Consider the following 23341-nt stretch of genomic DNA (forward strand, 5'->3'; position numbering starts at 1 on the left):
AGAGAGCGGGGGAGGGGAGCAGCTGAACGGGGAGAATGAAAATACTAGGAGAACGACCCCATTCTCCAGGAAAAGGTAATGAGGGGAAGTGAAACAGTGTGAACTTACTCGGAAATGCAAACCGAGTTCAACTCACCCGGGGGCAAACAAACGACAGAAAGACAAATCAGCCACCGCACTCGCGGCTTTCCCAGAAAAGGCCTCATGAATGAGAATGGGTTGCTAGGTTTCCTTCCCTCTCTCCTGACAATCGCTTCCCACAAGACTTCCACCGCCGAAAGAAAACAGGCCGGGCCTGGTGACTGCGGAGTGAGGGAACCGCGCCAGGCCCACGAGGCCGCCCGCGACCGCTCCCGCCTTCAGGACCCTGGAGAGCGGCCGCCGCGCCCCTGGGACCCACGCCCAACCCAGAGCACCCGCGCTCGCCTCCCGCGCCTCACCACCCCGGCACTTTATTCGCTGCTTCCCGCCTCCACCTTCATTTTTTTTTGGCAACCACCGCTCTTGTTTTTCACAGACAGATTAAATTGTTTTTTGTTTGGCATGAGGGGGTGTTTGGATTGGCCGAGCTACATTCCGGTTTGTAACTACACTAAACGTCAGTGCACCAAGAAACTTAGAGCGTCTCAAAGATGAGAGCCTGAACGAGGCAGGTGACCTTAAAAAGCCACTGAGTTCAATCCCTTTATAAATGAACTCAGAAAATAAAGAGCCTTTCCCAGTATTAGCCATTAAGTTCGTGGCAAGGTTGAGTGTAGAACCGTGGGTTTCTGACTTCTAAACTAATGCTTCCCTCCACTTTCCAAGGGGAAAAAAAAATCCTCAACGCTTAGGTCTCCTAAGCAACAAGTGGAAGGTGGAAAGGCCGGTGTTCCCGAGAATAAGAAGGACACATGGAGTTTGGAAAGGGGGTCCGTAGAGGGTTCACTTGTAGTAGCAGCCCTAACATGGAATCCCGGTGTTCCCTGCTCCACGTAACATAACCACAGCCGCAATGGCCAGTCCCTTTCTCCAACCATCCTGTGAAGGGTCTGGGGCCCTTCAGCCACCTTCAGCCAGTATCTGGACCTTCCGTAGGCAACAATCCCAATAGAATCTAGTAGCCAAGGCGAACTCTATGCCTCTGGCAGGCAGAACCCTGGGCACTTAGGGAGATGCGAAAGGGCAGGGGGAACAAGGGAAGATCAGAGAAGGGAGGGGAAGAGTAACAGTTACAAAAGTGAACTAAGATTTTCATCCAAATTCTGAAGAACCAGGAGATGTGAACACAGACCCTTCTGCATAGCGCATGTCACATTCAGCGCACGTAAGAGTCCCCTGGGAATGCTACTATGCAGATTCCGATGCAGTAGCCTGGGTGGGGCTCAAGAGTATTTCTAACAGGCTCCTAGGTGTTGGCGAAGCTGCTGGCCCACGGACCACACTTCAAGTAGCACGGAGTTAGGAAAAACAGGAGTGGGAGGGGAAAGAATCTAACTGTAGGCCTTTCCTTTTGCTTTCACCAACCTTCTCTTGCACCCCCAAAGTAACGCCTCAAAACTCTGTAGTAAAGAGCCCCGTCTAAGCGGCCGGACACCACATTAACCGTATGCTGGTTTTGTTTCTCTCTCCCTGCCCCAGCCCTTCCCGCCTGCACAGCTCCCATACTCGCCTGCCGCCCCGAAGCTGCTCGGCCTCCTTTATAGCCCGCTTTCCAGTCTCACAAGGTTCTTCTCTCACCTTCTCCGGCGACCCCCTCCTGAAGCTCCCCGGAGGCGCCCGAACTTCTCCCCCCTGCTTCCCGCCCTGCCGGCCGCCCGGCTCTCGCGGGGGCACGAGGAGCTGCCAGGCCGCCTCTCGCTCCTGCTCGGGGCGGCGCTGGCACTGCCCGGCCGACCCTCGGGGGGTCGTCCGCTGAGGCCCGCCCGTCCGGTCGGCAAGCCCAGGGAAGAAGACGCCACCGCTGGGCAGAGCTCGCCCATGCCGGTGAGTATCGTGGTCTCCATTACGCCCCACACCCAGCCTCCCCAGGACACCAGCCTCTCCCGATTCTTCCTAACCCCGACTGACCCGCTCCGCCCGGGCCAGCAGCGGGGAAAGGCGGCAAGGTCGGTTAGGCCGGGACAAGGCTGGGCAAGTCATAGGACGGGACACTGGAGGCTCCCGGGACACCGCCCCTACTCGCGGGAAGACACTCCAAGCTACTTTTTCCTGGGCCATTTCCTTTCCAGGGTCCAAGAAAACGGGAGGGAGCCCTCGCTCTTCCCTTTCAAACTGCCTTTCAAACTCCCGGCGTGTCGCTCTCCTCCCCCTACTCCGAGCCTCCCCCAGACGCGCCTCCGCCGGCTCCCCGCGCTCGCTCTCCCACTCCCCTGCCCTCTCGGCAGGCAAGGGAGGAAATGACGTGATGTTATTTTTGTGTCAGGTCAGTTTCCAGCTTCAGCTTAGCCCTCCGGGCTCCAGGGAACTACCCCCGCGGCCCCACCGGGTCCCACTCTCGAGGGGACGCTGCGGGCTACGGGGACACGCGGTGTGGCGAGTCTGGAGAGCTGGGCAGCTTGGTTCTCCCTCCCGCTGCCCCCTGGTCTACTCCTCTCCCCGGACTCGGGAGTCCCTGGAGAAGGGGACGCGGAGGGCGACTGCCGAGGGTCTCAGCGGGAGCCGGAGTCAGGGGTTAGTTCCTCCCCTTATCCCCCGCTCGTTTGCCGAGTGGGGCCTCCGCGCTCTGGCTAGCTGGGAGGCGGCGAGGGCCGCTTTCCAGGGCGGGAAGACCGGAGGCCGAGGCTGCGCCGGGGAGGGGCGGGAACAGAGCTCCGAGAGGTGCCCCGGGCCGCGGAGAAGGTAGGGGGCTGCCCTCTGTAGGCGGGCAGTCCACAGACGCAAAGCTCTGGGGACCAAGCACCCGCTCCGCGCCAGCCGCCCAACCCCGCTCCTCCCTCCCGCTCCCTTCATTCACAAGGTCCGAGCACGCAGTCCAGCACACTCGAGTCTCGCTCTGCCCCCGCGCGCCGAGGGGAGGCGATGACACAGAGGGCTTCGAGGACGCCCTCCACGCGCGCCTGGCTTCGTATCCACACTCCTGGGACTTGCTAATCCAGGGCTGGAGCAGTGAGGCTGCGGCCGGGGTGGAGGTCGCGCGCCGCTTGGGACCTCGGGGATACCCCTAGCGCCCGCCGCGGTGGAGTGCGCCGCCGCTGGAGGGAGGCGAGACGTGGGATTGCCCGGCCGGGTAAAGGGAGTGAGGGGGCGGGGAGGAGGCAGAGCAAGGGGAGGAAGAGGCCGGGAGAAAAGGGCTACAGCAAAGATCGAGAGCCGGAGAAAGGGGAAAGGCGCCCGGAGCAATCGCAGACGTAGAGAGGGCAGCCCTCGGCGCTGCAATAGAAAGAAGGCACCCGCCGGACGCATGCGCACGGCGGACGGAGGCGAGCCGGCCGGGGCTTCCCCTCCGGCTGGCCGGGTGGACAGTGGGCTCGTGAGTATCCTGGTTCCTCGACCTCTCTTTCTTCCTCTCGGGCTCTCCCTGAGGCTTCGTGCTGGAAAGTGGCCGAGGCTAGGAGGGGCGCGCAGCGCGTCCGGACCTCGGGGTGTCGCCGTTGCTGCTGGGCGGGAGCGGGTGCGAGTCGGGGGTTACTGCCGGTAGCTTTAGTGCGTGTTTGGGGGAGTGTGGCTGCGGGTGCGTCTGTGTCCGAAGAGGGCCTTCGCGCCACCAGGATCAGTATGTCCCGGGCCTGCCAGGGCGTCCGCGATTCCACCTCTGCGGCCTCGGGTCGGTGACTTGGTGGAGAACGCAGAAGTCTAGACTTTAGACCCTAGAAATCGCACTGATCACCCGAAGCGTATTTTGGAAAGTCCAGGCGGGTGGAAGCGTCGGCGTTCTCACCGTGTAGGGAGAGGATAAGGAAGGGGCCAGGCGCCCGGGGCGGGTGGTTTGAGCGCCGCTGGGAAGGGAAAGGAGACAGAGCCTCCTGGAATCAGAGCGCCTGCTTTTAGGAGAAGTGCAACCAGGGCAGGGGCACCGAGGGGCAGGGTGAGGAAGTGGGAGCCCGGCGCATGGACCCCAGAGGACCAACTAGGTGTGGGCGTTCACTCGGAGCCTCTGTTCATGCTCTTGAAAACCGAATGAACAGAGAAGTGCCCTCCACCCTTCGCCTGCGCCAAGGCAGTTAACGTGCAGGCGCCGCCGGGATTTTCCTGGAACAAATCCGGGCACTTGATCTTCCGCACCCTCGGAGCTGCCCTGGGAAGTCGGAACAAGTCTGGGCGCCCGGACTGCGGACTGGAAAGCAGGGAGCGGAGGGCGGGAGACTGGGGGCGGGAGGTGGGGGTGCGGGCTGCTGCTGGGGACCGAGGTGGGCGTTGGAGGGGAGGGTCTGTGTGCGCGGGTATCCTCCAGCGTTGGGGGAGCGGACAGGCCAGGGGCCTCTAGGGAAGCGGCGCTCCGGGACAGGGGTGGCTTTCCCGTCTCTGTGTGCGCCGCGATCCCCCCACCCAGCTCTGGCGGAGGAATGGGTGGGGGAGGAGCCCTGAGAGATGCAACTAGCTAACAGTGGGGTGGGCGTTTTGGGGAAAGGTTTGCGTGCGCTGCGGCCCTCCGGCTGCTAGAGAAGTGGGCGAGAGAGAGTGGGCGCCGGGAGGGGGTCTATAGGCGCCACGACCTCCCCCACCTCCCTCCACGCTTGTGGGGGAGTGAGTGGGGAAGGGGCATTGGGAGAGGCGGCGCGCCAACACTGAGTTGCAATGTGAGCTTCCCGGACTTGACAGCATCAAAGGAAAACCCTGGCGAGCAGCCAGGGCCAGCGAGCGACCCCAGCAGCAGGGACGAGGCGGTGCAGAGCGCTCGCGGACAGGCTAGGGGGATCCCTGGGGAGCAGCTGCTGCTCACGGACCACCGGCGATGCACGGGGTGGAGAAGTGAACGTGGTCGACAGGATTTCTATCCGGAAGGTGGACAGCGCTACAGGGGAATCTCCTCGATTCCTGTCCGTCTCATAATTTGGCAAAAGCTCGCGCCACTGCCCTCGACCTGGGCGACAGAGCGAGACTCCATCTCAAAAAAAAAAAAAAAAATTAGCAAAAGCCTGTCGCTCTTTGTCGACCTCCCCACATTCCCCAGTCACCTGGCTGGGGTTCGTTGGTATCAAAACCCCAGCCTTGGTGCCCTCGGTGTCGGCAGGACCCTCGCCCACTGGCTAGCGGAATCAGGCACCTGCACGCGGGCTCCTCATTGCCCTGGCGCGTGAGGAGCAAGGGGGTTCTGCATCAGTCTCCATCCACCCTGCTTGGGACACAGGTGGCAGGGCCCTGGAGTGGCTTGGCTTCATTTCACTCCTAGTGCCTCCACACCGTGGAATTGACTAAACAAATGTTCAAGTTCGCAAAACGGTCTGACTTCCTCCCCAAACTTGACAAGGACATTTCTAGTGAAATTACTCTGTAAGTTTTTTTGGCACAACCACAGTTTGCAATTTACTGTTTTAAAATATTTTTTTCCTCAAAACCTAATTTTCTATTGGGTCTCATCCTGTTTATCTTCTGTTCATTAAGTGACATCTTTCTTTTTTTCTTTGAGACTCAGTTTCGATCTTGTTGCCCAGGCTGGAGTGCAATGGTGCGATCTCGGCTCACTGCAACCTCTGCCTCCTGGGTTCAAGCAATTCTCCTGCCTCAGCCTCCCGAGTAGCTGGGGCTGGGATTACAGGCAAGCGCCACCACTCCTGGCTAATTTTTTGTATTTAGTAGAGACGGGGTTTCTCCGTGTTGGTCAGGCTGCTCTCGAACTCCCGACCTCAGGTGATCCACCTGCCTCGGCCTCACAAAGTGCTGGGATTACAGGAGTGAGCCACCGCCATAAGTGACATCTTTTTTTTTTTTTTAATCACGTATTAGTAACGCATATGAGAGGCAATGTCGCCAAACCAGTGAGAGTCTTGAGCTCTGTAACCGGGTTCAGATCCCAACCTAACTGCATAACCTTGGACTAGTTACTTATCCTCTCTGGGCGTTAGTTTTATCATCTGTGAAATGGGGATAATAAGAGTACCTACCTCGGCCGGGCGTGGTGGCTCACTCCTGTAATCCCAGCACTTTGAGAGAATGAGGCAGGGGGATCACCTGAGGTCAGGAGTTCGAGACCAGCCTGGCCAACGTGGTGAAACCCCGTCTCTACTAAAAATACAAAAAATTAGCTGGGTGTTGTTGCTGGCGCCTGTAATCTCAGCTACTCTGGAGGCTGAGGCAGGAGAATTGCTTGAACTCGGGAGGCAGAGGTTGTAGTGAGCCAAGATGGAGCCACTGCACTCCAGCCTGGGCAACAAGAGCAAAACTCCGTCTCAAAAAAAAAAAAAAAAAAAAAAAAAAAGAGTACCTACCTAACGGGCTAGCTGACAGCATTTAGTAAATTAATAACATAGAGCTCTTATAACGGGATGGCACATACCAAGCAAAAGCTGTTATTACTATTATTATATTGAGGCTAAATTGGCTAGACTTCAAACTATAAATAAGATCAGTAACAGAATGCATATTTTTGTATACTATAAAGAGTATGCATAATGAAACACATGTCCATCATCAAAATTAGAAAAACAGTCTTTTTTTTTTTTTTTTTTTTTTTTTTTTTGAGACTGTGTCTCACTCTCTCACCCAGGCTGGAGTGCAGTGGCACAACTGAGGCCCACTGCACCCTTGAACTCCCAGATTCAAGGGATCCTCCCATCTCAGCCTCAGGAGTAGCTGAGACTTAAGGTACCTGCCACTGCACCTGGTTAATTTTTTAATTTTTATAGAGACAGGATCTCACTGTGTTGCCAGGGCTGATGAACAGCCAGTTTAAGATAATCTGAAAATGTACCTTAGGAGCTTGAAGTGCTAACTTGTTTGAGATCACTGTAAATGTTTTAGCTGAAACATCCCTTATATCAGAAATACAGAAAGATGAAAATCAGGTTACTTATTCTACCTCCTTCGTTTTATGGATGAGAAAACATTCAGAGAGGTTAAGGGTCTGGGCCAGAGATCTCCAGCTAATTAGGGGCCAAAATAGAATGAGGACTTCTGACTCATTCCCCTGGGCTCTTACACACCACACTGCTGATTTCCTGTTTACTACGGATTAATGAACTGTTAACAGATAGAAAGTATAAATAAGGAAAAAGTGTACAAGCATGTGCTATCTCTAGCACCAAGAAGGACTAGGCAGTCATGTCATGGCTACTCTTGTCCCACAGCTTTATCTTGGTCCCTCACATTATAAGACATGACCACATGACTCGCCTCAGGTACGGTAAGGTTACAGATCAAGCTATTGTCAGAGCCAGCATTAGCATTTTAGGCCCCACTTGGGTATACATTTGATTGCAAATTCTGTTAATCTCTTGTAGCAGTTTTAGAAATCATCTTTGAGCTTTTCTTGAATTCTTAAAATACCTTTCCAGCTGGCTTTGAAGGTCTTTCCTATAACAAAGCCTTTTAGAAAAGGCCTTCAGAATTACACAGAAGATTTTTTTATTCTAGATTTTATGGAGTAGCAACAGTAAAAGAGAAAAGCTTTCTTATTTTAATGCAGTAGCCTGTAACTGGTTTCATTCCAGGCACTTGAGTATCAATTCCTGAAATCCTACTGTTCTTTTATTTCTGCATGTGGCCATCTAACCACATTCATCTTCCATGGACAGATGCAGATGGTGGCTTAAAGGTTCAGCCCTCATATTAACAGTTTAAGAATTATACAGCAGAGACTTTCTAGTGAACATCTGGTCTTACAAAGTTATTTATAGTGATGGTGTGTCTTCCAGGGAAGGTACTTCGAGGAATTATGCCTTCATCCTTGAAAAAGGAAACCATGGTTTTCTCCAGTGTGTGAACTGGATACTGAGTATCTTTTTTTTTTTTTTTTTTTTTTTTTTGACCCCAAGAAACCTCTTGCATGAATACCCTACTCTTGACTTTGCATCTTGGGATACTTACTACATGTTCTTAGACAGAAGGACAGGGCATTTAAGAAGGGAGTGACTTTCTAGCATGCTCCCAAGCCAGTTTGGCAGAACTTAGTTTTGAAATCACATGTGTCAAGTCAGGTCCCAATATGATTATAATGTGTATCACCGTCCAATTGGGAATATTTCAGATTGGTTTTCAGTGCAACACCAGGTGACTCACAATGTGAGCTTCTATTCAAACAAGTACAGTGTCAGTCAGCAACTAATAGGGCTCACTCTGAGTCAGAGCTTAGCATTTAGTACAATAAGTGTGAGTCACTGACTACCCGGCACCATCTGAGATGGTCCCTGAATGTTACTTTGCGCAGCTAGCTCAAGAGTTAAGGTGATGCTGCTTGGAGTGAGTCAGTTTGTAGTACAATTGAATGGGCTCTTGGAGAGGCCATTCACAATCAAGTTTGATGTGGCTGAGTGCTCAAAGTAATATTACGTGATTATAAATTCATGGAGTAGATTACCTTGATTCTAATCCAGCTGATTAGAGTCTAGCTATTTGCACGGGGAATCACTTGCGAAATATGAGTAATATGCTCTGTTGCCCAGCAGTGATATTTTACATGAGTTATTTCAATAGTTATTAAAGCCAGTTGACCTTTCTGATTTGGGAATGCTCAATTTCTAGTTAAGCATGTATTTTATTCTAAAGTGTAAAATCCTTTTCATATGAGCATTTGAGTTTTAGGCAAAGGCATCTCATGCAAAGTTATCTGATAGCTTGGCTTCCTGAGGTGCTGGGTTGTACAATGTGCACCTCCGTCCAACAGTGAAGTAGTAGAGAACACCCTGCTATCTGGTTTGTCTACATTTGGGCCCCTCTGAAGCTGACTGAATTGTGGTTGCTCAAGGCTAGAGCGCAAGTTTGTACTGCTGCTCTTAGACTAAGGACACCAGGCACTTTCACCCTTTTAGGGCTGAATAGCTAGAACCAACACTTATACAGCTGTTGGATTTTTGCAACCATGGAAAGAATTATGCAACCTACTCCTTACCTCACCTGTATAATGGACTTTTATGTCTCAGGGTGGAGTGATAATGAGATTTAAGGGACTATTAGATTTCTTTCTTTCTTTTTCTCTTTCTTTCTTTTTCTTTCTTCCTTCCTTCCTTCCTTCTTTCTTCCTTTCTTTTTTCTTTCTTTCTTTTCTTTTTTTTTTTGTTCAGGTCTTTTATTAACTAATACACAATTACTTGTCCTCTGGTTTGTTGAAGCAATAAATCAGACAACATTAGCCACAATAATGCCTGTGAAAGTGGCTGGCCATAAAAACTCCAGCACCACATTCATCTGAAAGGCACTCCCAATGAAGGCCACTAATTCTGGCATTTTAATCCACCTTATAGTATTTCAGGACACCCACTTCACCTTCTTTCTCTTATGCTTATTCCTGGGAGTTGGATAAGATTTCTTCCTATTTTTGGCACTACCATGAAGTCTCAGCACAAGATAAAAAGAGTAGATTCTTTTTGAATGTTGTAGTCAGAGAAAGTATGTCCATATTCCAGTTACTTGCCAGCTTCCAGTCGCTTGTCTTTGCTGATCAGGAGGAATTCCTTCCTTATCCTGGATATTGGCCTTTACATTTTTCGGTTGTATCCGAGGGTTCAACCTCGAGAGTGATGATCTTCCCTGTAAGGATATTTGCAAAAATCTGCATTTTGGTAGATGCTCCATCTGAGGTTGAGGGAAATGAAGAGATGGGTTAGACTATAGACACAGGAGAGGGTGCTGGCCAGAGAGCAGTCCAAGAGCACGCCCATAGATTTCTTAATTTGTATAAAAGTCGTGTTGATAATTAGTGACAGGAAGTCATTATCCATAGAACTCAGATTAGACTACTGTTAAAAAGTACATGTGGCCAGGCGTGGTGGCTCACGCCTGTAATTGCCACACTTTAGTAGGCCAAGGCGGGTGGATCACTTGAGCCCAGGAGTTCCAGACCAGCCTGGGCAACACAGTGAAACCCCATCTCTTAAAAAAATGCAAAAAATTAGCTGGGTGTGGTGGTGCACACCTGTAGTCCCAGCTACTTGGGAGACTGAGGCCGGAGGATCACCTGAGCCTGGGGACGCTGAGGTTGCAATGGGCCATGATCTTGCCTCTGCTCTCCAGCCTGGGCAACAGAGTGAGACCCTGACTTAAAAAAAAAAAAAAAAAAAAGTACATGTATATTTTTCTCTGTTCATCTTTTGATGACTCTAAAAGAATCTTACATGTATGGGGTCTTCCATATACATTCATTTTGTTTTTACAAGTATTTATTTCTAGTGATTACCCAGATATAGTTCATATATCTCCTGCTATAAAGAAAGATATATCTATTTCTTTGCATTTAAGGGGGACTTTACATAAAAAATTTAATTCTTCCTGACTTAATATAATCCCGGCAAATTTCAGTTGTTAGGACTCTTTAATGAATTAGAGTATTTCTAAAACTGAAACAACGTTTTTCTGTGTTTATTAGGTTTCAGTGATGAGCTATTTGGTATTTTTGTGAGGTTTATGACAGCTTTTAACTTCATTTACTTGAGTTATAACTTATAGTAAAGTTTACACATCTTAAGAGTGGAACTTAGTAAACTTCATGTAAGTGTACCCCCACAGAACCACCATTTAGATCAGGGTTTCTCACCTCAGCACTGTGGAGATTTGGGGTTCAATAACTCCTTATTGAAGGGAGTTATTGAATGGAATAACTCCATTGCACTGTAGGATGTTTAGCAGCATCCCTGATCTCCACCCACTGGATGATCCAGTAGCACCCTTCCCTGGATGCCATGACCAAAAATGTCTAGACATTGCCAAGTGTCCCCTGGGGCCAAAATCACTCACCACATCTCTAGATGAAGATACAGGATATTTTCAGCACCCCATGCTCTCCTGAAGAGCCCATCTCGCTTCCTCCCATTCAGGACTCTCACAGGTAACCACTTTTACAACTTCTTTTAAACTGCCTGCTTTTTAAAGTTCATATGGAATTCAACAGTGTATAATAAATTTTGCATCTGGTTCTTTAGCTCAGCATTATGTTTTTGAGATTCATTTGTTGTTGTATGTATTGTTATTTTTTAATGCTGTGCAGCATTCCTTTGTATGAACACACCACAATGTATTTATCCATTCCACTACTGAAGAAATTTTAGTTGTTTCCAGTGTGGAGCTATTATTAATAATGCTAATATTAACATTCTCACTCATGTCTTTTGATGAACTTTTTTCCTTTGAGTATATGCCCAGGATAAAAATTGTTGGGTAATAAGTCCAGTGTATGTTTAGCTTTAGTAGATATTGCAAAACTGTTTCATAGTCCAAATCAGTTTACATCCATCCCCACCAGCAAAGTTGTATTGCTTCACATCTTCACCAGTACTTAGTATTGTTTGCCCACTTAACTTTAGTCATTCTGGTGGCTGTGTAGTAGTATCTCATTGTGGTTTTAATTTGTATTTCCCTGGCTACTAATGGTGTTAAGCATCTTCCTATATGTTTTTGGGTCAAGTCATTTGTAAATTTTCTATTTAAAATGCCTCCACAAGCCTTTGGCCCATTTTTCTTTTTCTTTCTTTCTTTCTCTGTTTTTTTTTTTTTTTTGAGACAGGGTCTCACTCTGTTGCCCAGGCTGGAATGCAATGGCACAATTAGCTGTGAAGCTGAGACTATAGGTGTGCACCTCCACACTCAGCTAAAGTTTTTTATTTTGGCTAGGGAGAGGGAGTAGAGATGGCGTTTCACCATGTTGCCCAGGCTGGTCTTGAACTTCTGTTTGGCCCATTTTTCTATTGTGCCATTGATCTTTTATTATTGTTATTATTGATCTGTCAGAGTTCTTTATATATTCTGGATACAGGCCATCTGTCAAAACTCTGTGTGTGTGTGTGTGTGTGTGTGCGCGCGCGCACATGCGCGCACACTGCAAATCTCTTCTTCCAGTCTGGCCTGCCATTACACTCTCATTCCATTATCTTTTGACTTTCATAGTTTCTGTTGGAAAGTTATGCTTCTTTGAAGGTAGCATGTTTTTATCCTCTGGCTAAAGTTTTTCTCTTGTTTTTCACATACCACAGTGAATATAATGTGCCTATATGTGGTTTTCACTTTATTTTTTCTGCTTTGGGTTAACTGAGCTTCTTGTATCTGTGGATTGACGTCTTTCATCAACTTAGGAAAATTTTCACTCAGTGTCTCTTCAAATATGGCTTCATCTGGTTTTCTTTCTTTCTCTCCTGCTTCTGGGACCTTTCAAATCATACATATGTTAGACTTTTTCCTTCATGTCTCTTATTGTCTGATCTGTTTTGTTCATTTCTCATCTCTCTCTGCTTCAATTTGAATATTTTCTGTTGACCAGTGTTTTAGTTAATTAAGCTATCTTCCTCTGTGTCTAAGTCTTTTGTCAAACCATCTAGTGAGTTGTTAATTTCAGAACTTGTTTTCTTCTAAATGTAGTATGCTAATTTGATTCATTTTAATACATTTAAATTATCTGATGAAATTTCCCATCTTTTCATCAGTTTAGTCCATCTAATTCTTATCTACTAAATCCAATGAGATCATCTGTGTGCCTATATCTATTTTTTATTCATCACATTTTTATCTCTCTTCACAGATCTAGTAATTTTTATTATATGTAGACATTGCATATAAAGAAACTGTGTAGGTTCTGGTAATTTCTTCCACCAGCAAGGATGGAATCTCCCTTGGAGGGATTTCCTGTCTAAGGATGAAGGACTAAAGGGCTGATCACTTCAGGCCAGCAGATATTAGAATGGGTCAGATCTGGTTACAGTTTTGAGGTTTTTTTGTTTGTGTTGACATGGAATCCCCTTCTGTCACCCCCAGGATGGAGTACATTGGCACCATTATAACCTAGAACTCCTGGGCTCAAGCAGTCCTCCCACTTCAGCCTCCTGAGTAGCTGGGATTACAGTCACATGCCAATTCACCTGTGCATTTTTAAAAAATGTTTGGTAGAGATGGGGTCTGGCTATGTTACCCAGGCTGGTGGCTGCAGTTTTAATAAGATTTAGCGCCGGGCGCGGTGGCTCAAGCCTGTAATCCCAGCACTTTGGGAGGCCGAGACGGGTGGATCACGAGGTCAGGAGATCGAGACCATCCTGGCGAACACCGTGAAACCCCGTCTCTACTAAAAAATACAAAAAACTAGCCGGGCGAGGTGGTGGGCGCCTGTAGTCCCAGCTACTCGGGAGGCTGAGGCAGGAGAATGGCATAAACCTGGGAGGCGGAGCTGAGATCCGGCCACTGCACTCCAGCCCGGGCTACAGAGCGAGACTCTGTCTCAAAAAAAAAAAAAAAAAAAAATAAGATTTAGCTAACCCCCGGTTCTTTCTTGTTCCTTGAGAATTTTCTCCTGGGTTCCAGAATGAAAGCATGGTGGACTTCCATCTCCTTGGTCTCAAAAGAATGGAAGACTCAGTCTTGCCTTCAGATTTTAAGTTTGTTCTTTGCCTCCACCTTCCCCATATGTCTTCCACATTTGAAAAATGTCTTGTAGGACCCAGCCATGTGTTTGAGGAATGTCTTGTTACTGAAGGGAACTTGTCCTCCCGCATGAGAAAAGAGTCCGTTTATATCCTCAGCTTGTGCTAATGGTCAGCAAAAGCCCTCAGAAAAAAAAAACCGCTAGTGACAGACTACTCAGCTTGGAAGAGCTCTCTCATTCAGAAATTTTAGTTTATGTAATCTTTTTGCTTTCACAGTTCTCTGATGACTTTAGAAATGTAATTTCACTTATTTATCTGAGTTTTTTAATTGTTGCATAACAATAGTGATTTGGGCTGGGCGTGGTGGCTCACGCCTGTAATCCCAGCACTTTGGGAGGCCAAGGTGGGCAAATCATTTGAGGTCAGGATTTCGAGACCAGCCTGGCCAACACAGCAAAACCCCATCTCTACTAAAAATACAAAAAAATTAGCTGGGTGTGGTGGCGTGTGCCTGTAGTCCCAGCTACTCAGGAAGCTGAGGCAGGAGAATTGCTTGAACCCGGTAGGCAGAGATTGCAGTGAGCCAAGATCACGCCTCTGCACTCCAGCCTGCGTGACAGGGCAGGACTCTGTCTGAAAAATAAGTGATCTGCCTTGACTTATTGACATTTTTCTTGAATTAATTTTCTGTTGATTGCATTGTTATCTTTCTTTTATATCATTTGTTTCCAGTGTAATTCAGAAAATGTGTATTTTTTTTTTTTTTTTTTTTGAGACGGAGTCTCGCTCTGTCGCCCAGGCTGGAGTGCAGTGGCGCGATCTCGGCTCACTGCAAGCTCCGCCTCCCGGGTTCACGCCATTCTCCTGCCTCAGCCTCCCGAGTAGCTGGGACTACAGGCGCCCACAACCGCGCCCGGCTAATTTTTTGTATTTTTAGTAGAGACGGGGTTTCACCGTGGTCTCGATCTCCTGACCTTGTGATCCGCCCGCCTCGGCCTCCCAAAGTGCTGGGATTACAGGCGTGAGCCACCGCGCCCGGCAGAAAATGTGTATTTTAAAATTCACCATTTGTGTGTGTAAAATGTAATACATGCTTTGTCAGTTTGAAAACATTGGAAAGAAAAGAAGTATGTTATAATTTTGCAACTCTTTGTGCTTCAGATTGCAGTTGTGTAATGTAAAAAGCATGAGCGTTGGAATGAAAGAGAACTGGGCTCAAATTTTGACTTTGATCATTAGTTTTGTGAGCCTCTGAATCTGAATAGCAGTGATAAGAATACTTGCTTTAACATAATACATGTACAGCAGAGAGTTCAAGAGAGTATCAGTAAGTGGTACCTCTTACCAATATTCTTCTAATATTTATCATTATTTTAAGCTCTTGACCATGGATAATTTGATTTTAAACATTTATATTTTGATATATTTCTATTTGGTACAGTTTCTAAAATTTTCACCATTTGAACAATGTTCTTTTTAAAAAAACTTAATATAAAAGACCTGTACCATGACTTAATATCCAGGAAAAATTTTAGTGATATGTTTATGAATTCATATTTGGCCTAATCTTTGTCACTTATAGACCCCCCCAAAAATGACCTCCTGAAACTGAAGAATTTAGATAAAATTTAGTTGCAGAAAGAATTGCATTCAGAATAGTCACTCGCAGTAAAATCCACATTTAACTACTTCGTGTTATATCTAGTAGGGCTTATTATAACATATAGGCAATAAGAAAACAATATTAAAATATAATAAGAAAAGGCTAACACTATTTTCTGGAAAGAACAGCTGGTTGACCTTTGCAGAGGAGAGTCTATGTGGGGACTGTAATTTTAACATTATCTCCATGAATGATTTAAATATAATTAATTTTCATATTAGATTTCCTGTTGCCATTGTTGCTCTTTTATTTTGACTATGGCATTTGCTTCCTGAAAAAAAAAAATACTATACTAACATATAGAAATAGTCAGATTCTACTCTAAAGCTGGGATGGAAATGGCAAACCTGGAGGTGGAGTAGCAGGACCCTCCTGACCTGGGCCAGAAGGATAGCACTGATGTGTGCATCCCCAAGGCCTTGGACTTACCTCAGTCTCACCTGTCATCTCACTCTTACTGTCTCAGCCTTTAGTTCCTTAGTGTGATGACAGCCAGCTTCAATGACAGCCAGCTTCACTGCTCTGACCTCCGTATTCCGAGAAGGACTGCTCTTCTTACCATTTGTGGGCAGATTTAAGTCAAGGCACAAGAGTGAGGGACTCTAGTTATGCAACAACCTGAAATTTGTCAAATTCCCACTAGAGCTAAACACATACATCACCTTCGGCCCCTTGAGTGATTGCCTAGGCTGTCCTGTTCTTTTGGCAAAATGAAATACTTATTAACAAAAACACCAGAACATCATAACCAGACCACGTAGAATAAATTTGACTTAAAGGAGGAAAGAGTACTAAGAAGTATAAAAAGGATAAAATTATGCAAAATCTAGTAAAGCGAAAAACTCACCCCCCGAACATGTTAAACAAATGTCATAAACTAAACAAAAGGCTTTATTTCTTTTTTTTTTTTTTGAGATGGAGTCTCGCCGTGTCTCCCAAGCTGGAGTGCAGTGGCGCGATCTCAGCTCACTGCAAGCTCCACCTCCCAGGTTCACGCCATTCTCCTGCCTCAGCCTCCCGAGTAGCTGGGACTACAGGCGCCCACCACAACGCCCGGCTAATTTTTTGTATTTTTAGTAGAGACAGGGTTTCACTGTGTTAGCCAGGATGGTCTCTATCTCCTGACCTTGTGATCCACCCGCCTCGGCCTCCCAAAGTGCTGGGATTACAGGTGTGAGCCACCACGCCCGGCCCAAAAGGCTTTATTTCTTTTCTTTATCTTCCAGTGATCTGTATTCAAAATCATGAGGGCATTTATGAAAACTATAAATACTAATTTAGATAGAGAAAACATTTGTTAAAATCGATCAAATCTACTCTGATAATTAGAAGGCTACATATAGCTTATATTTTCTTAATTGAAACAGGTCCTCTACGTGCCTTTTTACCCAATACGTTAGTAAGGAGATTTTCGCCCTGGGTCTCTGTATCCAACTGCCTTATTTTGTCTCACTGAAAGGTTATAAATTGCTTATGGTTCCCTGCGAAGAGTCCAAAGTGCATAACCACTGAACATTTCAAGTCTGAAATTTCTTCAATTTTAGATCTGTTTGTTCAACATATCTACTATTTGACACTTCACGCCAAGGGGGAGGGAGATCTAAAATTCAGTAGATATTTTGGTACAAACTGTAGAAAACTAAAACCTCGAGGAGCAGAGATTCTCCCACACACATCCTAGGAACTGCAGACAAAAACATTCTGTCAGCTTAGCCCAGAGAACTGTCTTGGGAATGCTAAGGCCCTGTGGGACAAAGTAATGTGCTGGAGTTTCTCTTAGCCCATTCGAATCAAAGCAGACTTGCTGGGAAAAGGACTCCAGCAACCTTCGCTGATCGGCCTACACAAATGATCCAAATCCATCCAACTGTGGCCCATGTGCAGCTGTGGTTGTGAGGGGCACAGTTCTGTGGGGTGACAGATGCGTCCGTGCCTTGAACCACATGATCTAGATTCAAGCCTGTGTGGCCCTGACTGAATGTCAGGCACATTAGACAACCTCCTTGAAGCTGAGTTTTCCCCATTAATAAATGGGATCTCAAAACCTCACAAAATCATTTCAAATATTAAATGTAAGATGTGATACATTTGCTCATGTAAACATAGGAAAAATTGTGCATTATTTAGGCCCTGATAGAGTTTGGATTTTTTCTAGAGTCAGGATTTGCCTTGGAAGCCCACAGGAGGGGACTAACAGGGTCTAGATTCTATTTTTAAACAGTTAGTAAATATTTTAGGCTTTGTGGGCCATGTGCTTTCTATTGCAACTACTCAACTCTGCTACTGTAACAGAAAGCTGTGAGGGGAGAGGGAAGGCAGTGGATATGGAATGTATTGTAGCCATCCAGACAAGAGATGGGTCCGCCAGCCTAGGAGAAGCAGCAGGGATGCAGTGCAGGCCTGGTGTGAGTCCTGGAGATGCAGTGAGCTTGCTCATGAGTGATGCATGAGGAATCAAGGTGACTCCTTATGTAGGTGGATGGTGGCACCATGTGTGGCCATGGAGAAGACAGGAGGTGAAACAGACGGGCTGGAGGGGGAGACGCTGGATTCCATGTTAGACCCTAGCGATGCCCAGGACAGCTCCAACTGTGGTGCCAGGCAGCTGGTTGGATCTGTGTGTATGGCAGCCAGGGAATGGCCTGGGCTAGAGGCAGAAATGTGGATTCGTCAGGTTCTGATGATGTGCAGCCTTCTGTGCTGTTGTATGCTAAATGATCATGAAGTTATGGTGGGAAGCTCTTGAACATAACCAGTAGGATCTTACTACTTTAGAATCTGCACTTCCTTTTCTCAATTATCCATAAACAGTCTATGAAGAGTTTCTGTTTGTGATAGGGGTCAGCAAACAAGGCACAGGGCCACCTCCAGCCCTCTGCCTGCTTTTGTATGCCCTGAACACTAATAATGGTTTTTATTTTTATTCCTTTTGTTTGTTTGTTTGTTTGTTTTGAGACGGGGTCTTGTTCTGTCGCCCAGACTGGAGTGCAGTGGTGGGATTTCGGCTCACTGCAACCTCCGCCTCCCAGGTTCAAGCAATTCTCTTGCCTCAGCCTCCTGTGTAGCTGGGACTACAGGCGCCCACCACCATGCCCGGCTAATTTTTTTGTATTTTTAGTAGAAATAGGGTTTCACCATGGTGGTCAGAGTTGTCTCGAACTTCTGACCTCGAATGATTCACCCGCCTTAGCCTCCCAAAGTGCTGGGATTACAGGTGTGAGCCACTGCATTCGGCCAAGAATGGTTTTTACATTTTTTAATTGTTGGGAGAAAAAGTCAAAAGAATAAGGCCAGGCATGATGGCTCGTGCCTGTAATCCCAGCACTTCGGGAGGCCTAAGCGTGAGAATCTCTTGAGGTTGGGAGTTTGAAACCAGCCTGGGCAACAAAGCAAGACCCTGACTCTGCAAAAATAAAAAATTAGCCAAGTGTGGTGGCATAAGCCTTAGTTCCCGCTACTCAGGAGGCTGATGCAGGAGGATCACTTGAGTCCAGTAGGCTGAGGCTGCAGTGAGCCGTGGATTGCACCTTTGCACTCCAACCTGTGTGACAGAGTGAGATGCTGTCCCACCCCCCCAAAAAAAGAAAAAGACGAAGATTTTGTGACACATGAAAATTTTACAGAATTCAGATTTTAGCATTCATAAAGATTTATTGGAGCACAGCCATGCTCATTTGTTTGATGTTTGAGGCTGCCTTTGTGATATAGAGGCAGAATTGAGTAGTTGCAGACAGACCAGGAGGCCTGCAAAGTGTGCAATAGGTACGCTCTGGTCCCTCACTGAAAATGTTTGTCTACCTCTGGACTATAGCATAAATATAAGTGTGGGGTATTACTAGGTTTTTGTAGGAAACAATGTATATGAAAGTAAATATGAAGTTCAAGCAATGACAATTTTATTTCTTACAGGATAGTCTACACTTTAAAAAAATTTCAAAAGACAGACCAAAAATCCAATTAAAGGAAATCTCCTATAGGAAATAAAATTAAAGGACCCAACTTAAGATTCCTTTGGGTATCCACTATTTCAACATTCAGCATTTTCATATTAACAGGAAAACTTAGTAGCAATTAACAAGCCCCAAAAGGACTAATGAAGAAGGACCACTGGGAAATAATATGCACAAAGGTTTTGGGGCTCACAGAGCTCAGATGGTTTTCAGAGATTTCAAATTACTTACAGCTTGAAAGCTTTAAATAGAATAGGAACTTGCTATTTCATACCATTATCATAGGAGAATCACCCTAGGATAAAAAATTCTAATAATGGACACAAGACAAAGTTTGAGGAGCCAATGCTACTGTCCACGGGGGATCATAGAGAATTTTCTATGGGCAAAAGTGGAATTTGTGAAAAAAGAAATGTAGAGGGGAAATTTGCCCAGACATTACCGTAAGAAGTAGAGAAAGCTAGTTACTTATAAACACATCTTTTGTACATTTTTATCCTTAATTTGCATGTACATTAACACATTTCATAACCCATCTGCTGTAATTGATGGAGAGAAAGTTCTTCAGCAAATATTCATCCAGGCCTAATGTCTGTTAAGATCTGTGCCCAGCACAAGCAGAATGGGCTAGGGCTGCCCTGGAAGACTGGACCAGATTAGAGGTGGATTCCTGCAGCACTGGGTAAGGCCCTAGTTCTCAGTTGTGGTCAAACTTGGATGCCCTGTCCATAAGAGTTTCCTTAGTTCCAGCTAATAATTTACGGGCAATGGTAGGAAGCATCAGTAGAAATGTTATTCATTAAAGATGGTTCAAATAAAAATGAATGTTACTTTTAAGGAACCTAATCTTTTAATGGGCATACGTTATAATATCCATATAGTAACCACAATACATTTGTCATACCCAACAAAATTAACAGTAAGCAATTAGCATCATCTAATGTGTAACCATAGCACATTCTTTCTCATTAGCCTCTTTACTAATCTTCATCATCCATCTTCTTTTTCATACACCATCTTGAAGAAACTGGACCTGCTGCCCCATTGATTGTCCCACGTTGAATTCATTTGCTGCTTCCTCAAGTTGCTAACTTGTTCCTGTATTCCCTAAATTTCTGCAAACTAGATGTTAGACCCAAAGGCTCAAATAAATTCTTGTTGCACCACATCAGAGGGATACAATGTCTGCAAAAATACAGAATGGCTGATAGGTCCAAGGCATGTGAGGCACACACTGCAAAGGCAACAGGTGCTACTGTTACCACAGCCGCCTTCTGCTTGCTGAAAGAGCTTGAGCGTCCACTCCGGGCCAAACTTTGGGAGCTCTGTTCCTCGGCAGGGCTGGAATGCCTCCTTGATGGCTGTGGGGCTGGATCACACCCCTTCACCTTGCACCAGCAGGAGCTGCTGCTCTGCCTCCCCCTGGCTGTAATTCCCTGCCTGACCTGAGGAGTGGTGACGATGATGATGATGAGGTTGCGCTTCCCTTCTGCACTGTTAATTTGGAGAATGTTCCAGGTGAGGAAAATGCATCACCTTCAGAGGATACCAGATGTTACCCAGACCACTGTCCTGGTATTGAGGGTACTCAGGGTGTACCTAGAAGTAGGTGTGGCCATTAGGGAGCACAGAAGGAGTGCTATCCTTTTTCCTTTGGAAGGCTGTGTTCCGTCCATCACGTCAGAACCAAAGAAGAAACCGGCTTACTCCTAATGCTCCATTGCCTTCACCATTACTTCCATATAACTTCCATGTAATAACCTTGTGGCGCTTTAACAGAAGTGTGGATTTGTGGAGGATTTAAATTCATATCAAATGCCAATTCACATTTTTTAGGGTTATTTTGAAGCATGCCTAACACATGATACCCTGTGGGCTCTAGATTACTTAGATTTCAAAACCAGAGATAGAAATGAAATATGTATGAGATTGAATCCAGTAAGGGCTTATGTGGCATTAATTGCACATATTTATTGTTTTCTCTATTAAATAAAAGCTGAACTGTAATTAGTTCAGCCAGACGCATTTCTGTTTTTCCAGATGCACTGTGGGAACCCACTTTTCCACCTGGTGAATGTTGAAAAGACTGTAAATACAATAATTCTCTAGGCCAAAGAGCACGGCAGGTGCTTTTAACCAAGGAAAGAGCTTGCATTTCTGATCTTTGTACTGACGTATGCCTATCAAAGAAGACACTGAAATGCTATGTAATGTTCAATTGCATTTCACACTGTAGCATGGTGGTCAGAGAAAGTATTTTCATGGCACATTTTTGTTCAAATACATATTAAAATTTCTGCTCTTAGGAACTTATGCTCCCAGCTGTGATGTGTTAATACCATTTCCTTCAGAAGTCAGGCAGCTGCCCCCCACCCTGGCTATGATGCTGTGCGATGCTCCTATGTCTGTCCTCCTGGCACCACAATGCCTGTGTACCGTGTTTGTCACCAGCATGCCACATGTGCTATGTCCACTGCCTTTTCTCTCTATTCTCTTTCTTGGGTATTTTTTCCCTCCTTTTCTCATGTGTCTCAGGTTTAAGTCACAGAATCATGACTTTATGGAACAGCAAGGGGAACGACTCAACCAACAGCAGCCCAGAGCAGGCAGCTGACTTATGTCAGGTGAACATGTTAGTGACAAAACAGAACTCACAACCTGCATTTCTATACTTTTTGGTACTCAATCCACTACGCTGCCTTTAAGGTAAATTAAAATACCAGCATTTAAAAACTATTTTATGGCATACATTCACAGAGATGAATAACCATCACTGCAATTCATTTTAGAATATTTTCATCACTCCAAGAAGAAACCCAGCACCCCTTAGCCGTCAACCACCAAGTCCAGCAGCCCCAGGCAACCACTGAACTACTTTCTGTTTCCACAGATTTGCCTGTTCTGAACATTTCATATAGATGGGGTCATATGATACGTAGCCTTTTCTAGCTGGCTTCCCTCACTCAGCATCCTTTTTGCACAGTTCAGCCATGTAGTGACAGGTAAACCATGGCATGTTAGAAAGAGAAGAAAAACTTGGTGATCATTTTGCCTCCAGTTCACAGAGGAGGAAACCAAGGCCTAGGGAGGTGGCTTCAGGCTCCAGTCACAAAGCCCAACAGGGGAAGAGTGAGGATCCAGCTAGACCCCTCACAACTCACTGCCCTCAGCAGGCTTCCTGGTGCTTCCCTGACCCGCGTGCAAAGGTGCTCTGCTTGGTGAACTGGCAGATTTACCTGCCTGTCCTCTAGTCTTTCTGTTCTCAGCTTTGCCCAGCTATTTTTGTCACTGCTTGCATGTCCTTGAAGGCATTCTGGGTTACTTCTAGGTTTGTGAATGGTCGAGGTGCCAGATGTCTGAGGGTGGGTAAATGGAGTCCCTGCTATTTCAGTCCCTGCTGAATATAGGCACAAAGGTACAGGACCAATTTGTTTACAGTCTTTTTTTTCCCCCTAGGTGAGAATGCAGTGGTGCAAATCATAGCTCACTGCAACCTTAACCTCCTGGGCTCAAACAATCCTCCCACCGCAGCCTCCCGAGTAGGTGGAATTACAGGTGCATGCCACCATGTCTGGCTGATTTTTAAATTTTTTTAGAGACAGAGTCTCACTATGTTGCCCAGGCTGGTCTCAAACTCCTGGACTTAAGCAATCCACCCGCCTCAGCCTCCCAAAATGCTGAGATTACAGTTGTGAGCCACTGCACACAGCCTTTCATACAGTCTTAAAACACCTGTAAGGTCTTTCCATATTACTCATCCTATTTTTACGTTAAATATCAATAAGTTTATATAGCAAGACATGTAAACAACAAATAAACTATCAATAAGTACTAAATTTAAAGAAATAATGGCACCAGAGTAGCACCTGGTTTTCAGAGACCTTTCGCATACGTTCTCTCATTTAATCCTCTTAAAAAATTTCAAGGCAGCTATTGTTACACACATGAGGAGGTGGAGGCTTAGGAAGGCGAAGTAATTTGGTCCGGGCCTCACAGGTGGCAAAGGTCAGGATGGCAGGGGTCCTCTGACCGGACACCCCATGCTCTCCTCCCGCTGTTGCACCAGACTGCTGGACATTCTTGGCCCAGTTCTCTGTTTTAAGTGAGTGTTCTCTAGGGACCAGCTGTGGGTCACAGGCCAGCCCAGCACTCAGAGGACTCCTCCAAGTAAACCCGATATTCCCACTCGGCCCTCTGACCCTGGTCTCAGCAGGGCTGCTCACATCCTGACCTTGCTTCATGGGACACTCCTCCACGCCCCTCACAGCATCCCACTGTACTCTCTGGTCATTGGTCTACCAGCAGCAACATGC

General features: G+C 46.5%; 1 protein-coding gene and 1 pseudogene across 3 annotated transcripts in view; one reads left to right on the forward strand and one right to left on the reverse strand.

Moving 5' to 3' along the window:
• The first annotated feature begins 1177 nt into the window (after positions 1 to 1177).
• RGS20 (regulator of G protein signaling 20) overlaps positions 1178 to 23341 on the forward strand; it is an 80350-nt gene continuing 58186 nt past the window's right edge. The window contains exons 1-2 of one of the 3 annotated variants that reach the window (XM_028852673.2): positions 1178 to 1306; positions 1621 to 1965. In XM_028852673.2, coding sequence (XP_028708506.1) covers positions 1289 to 1306; positions 1621 to 1965 — 363 coding nt within the window. In that variant the 5' untranslated portion in view covers positions 1178 to 1288. Of the gene's footprint in view, positions 1307 to 1620; positions 1966 to 2407; positions 2653 to 2963; positions 3452 to 23341 lie in introns of those variants that run through there. The other 2 variants (XM_015145376.3, XM_015145374.3) reach the window with 2 other exon arrangements.
• Positions 9032 to 9631, reverse strand: LOC114680248 (ubiquitin-ribosomal protein eS31 fusion protein pseudogene; annotated as a pseudogene).

This window comes from Macaca mulatta, chromosome 8, assembly GCF_049350105.2.
Source record: "Macaca mulatta isolate MMU2019108-1 chromosome 8, T2T-MMU8v2.0, whole genome shotgun sequence".
Taxonomy (NCBI): Eukaryota; Metazoa; Chordata; class Mammalia; order Primates; family Cercopithecidae; genus Macaca; species Macaca mulatta.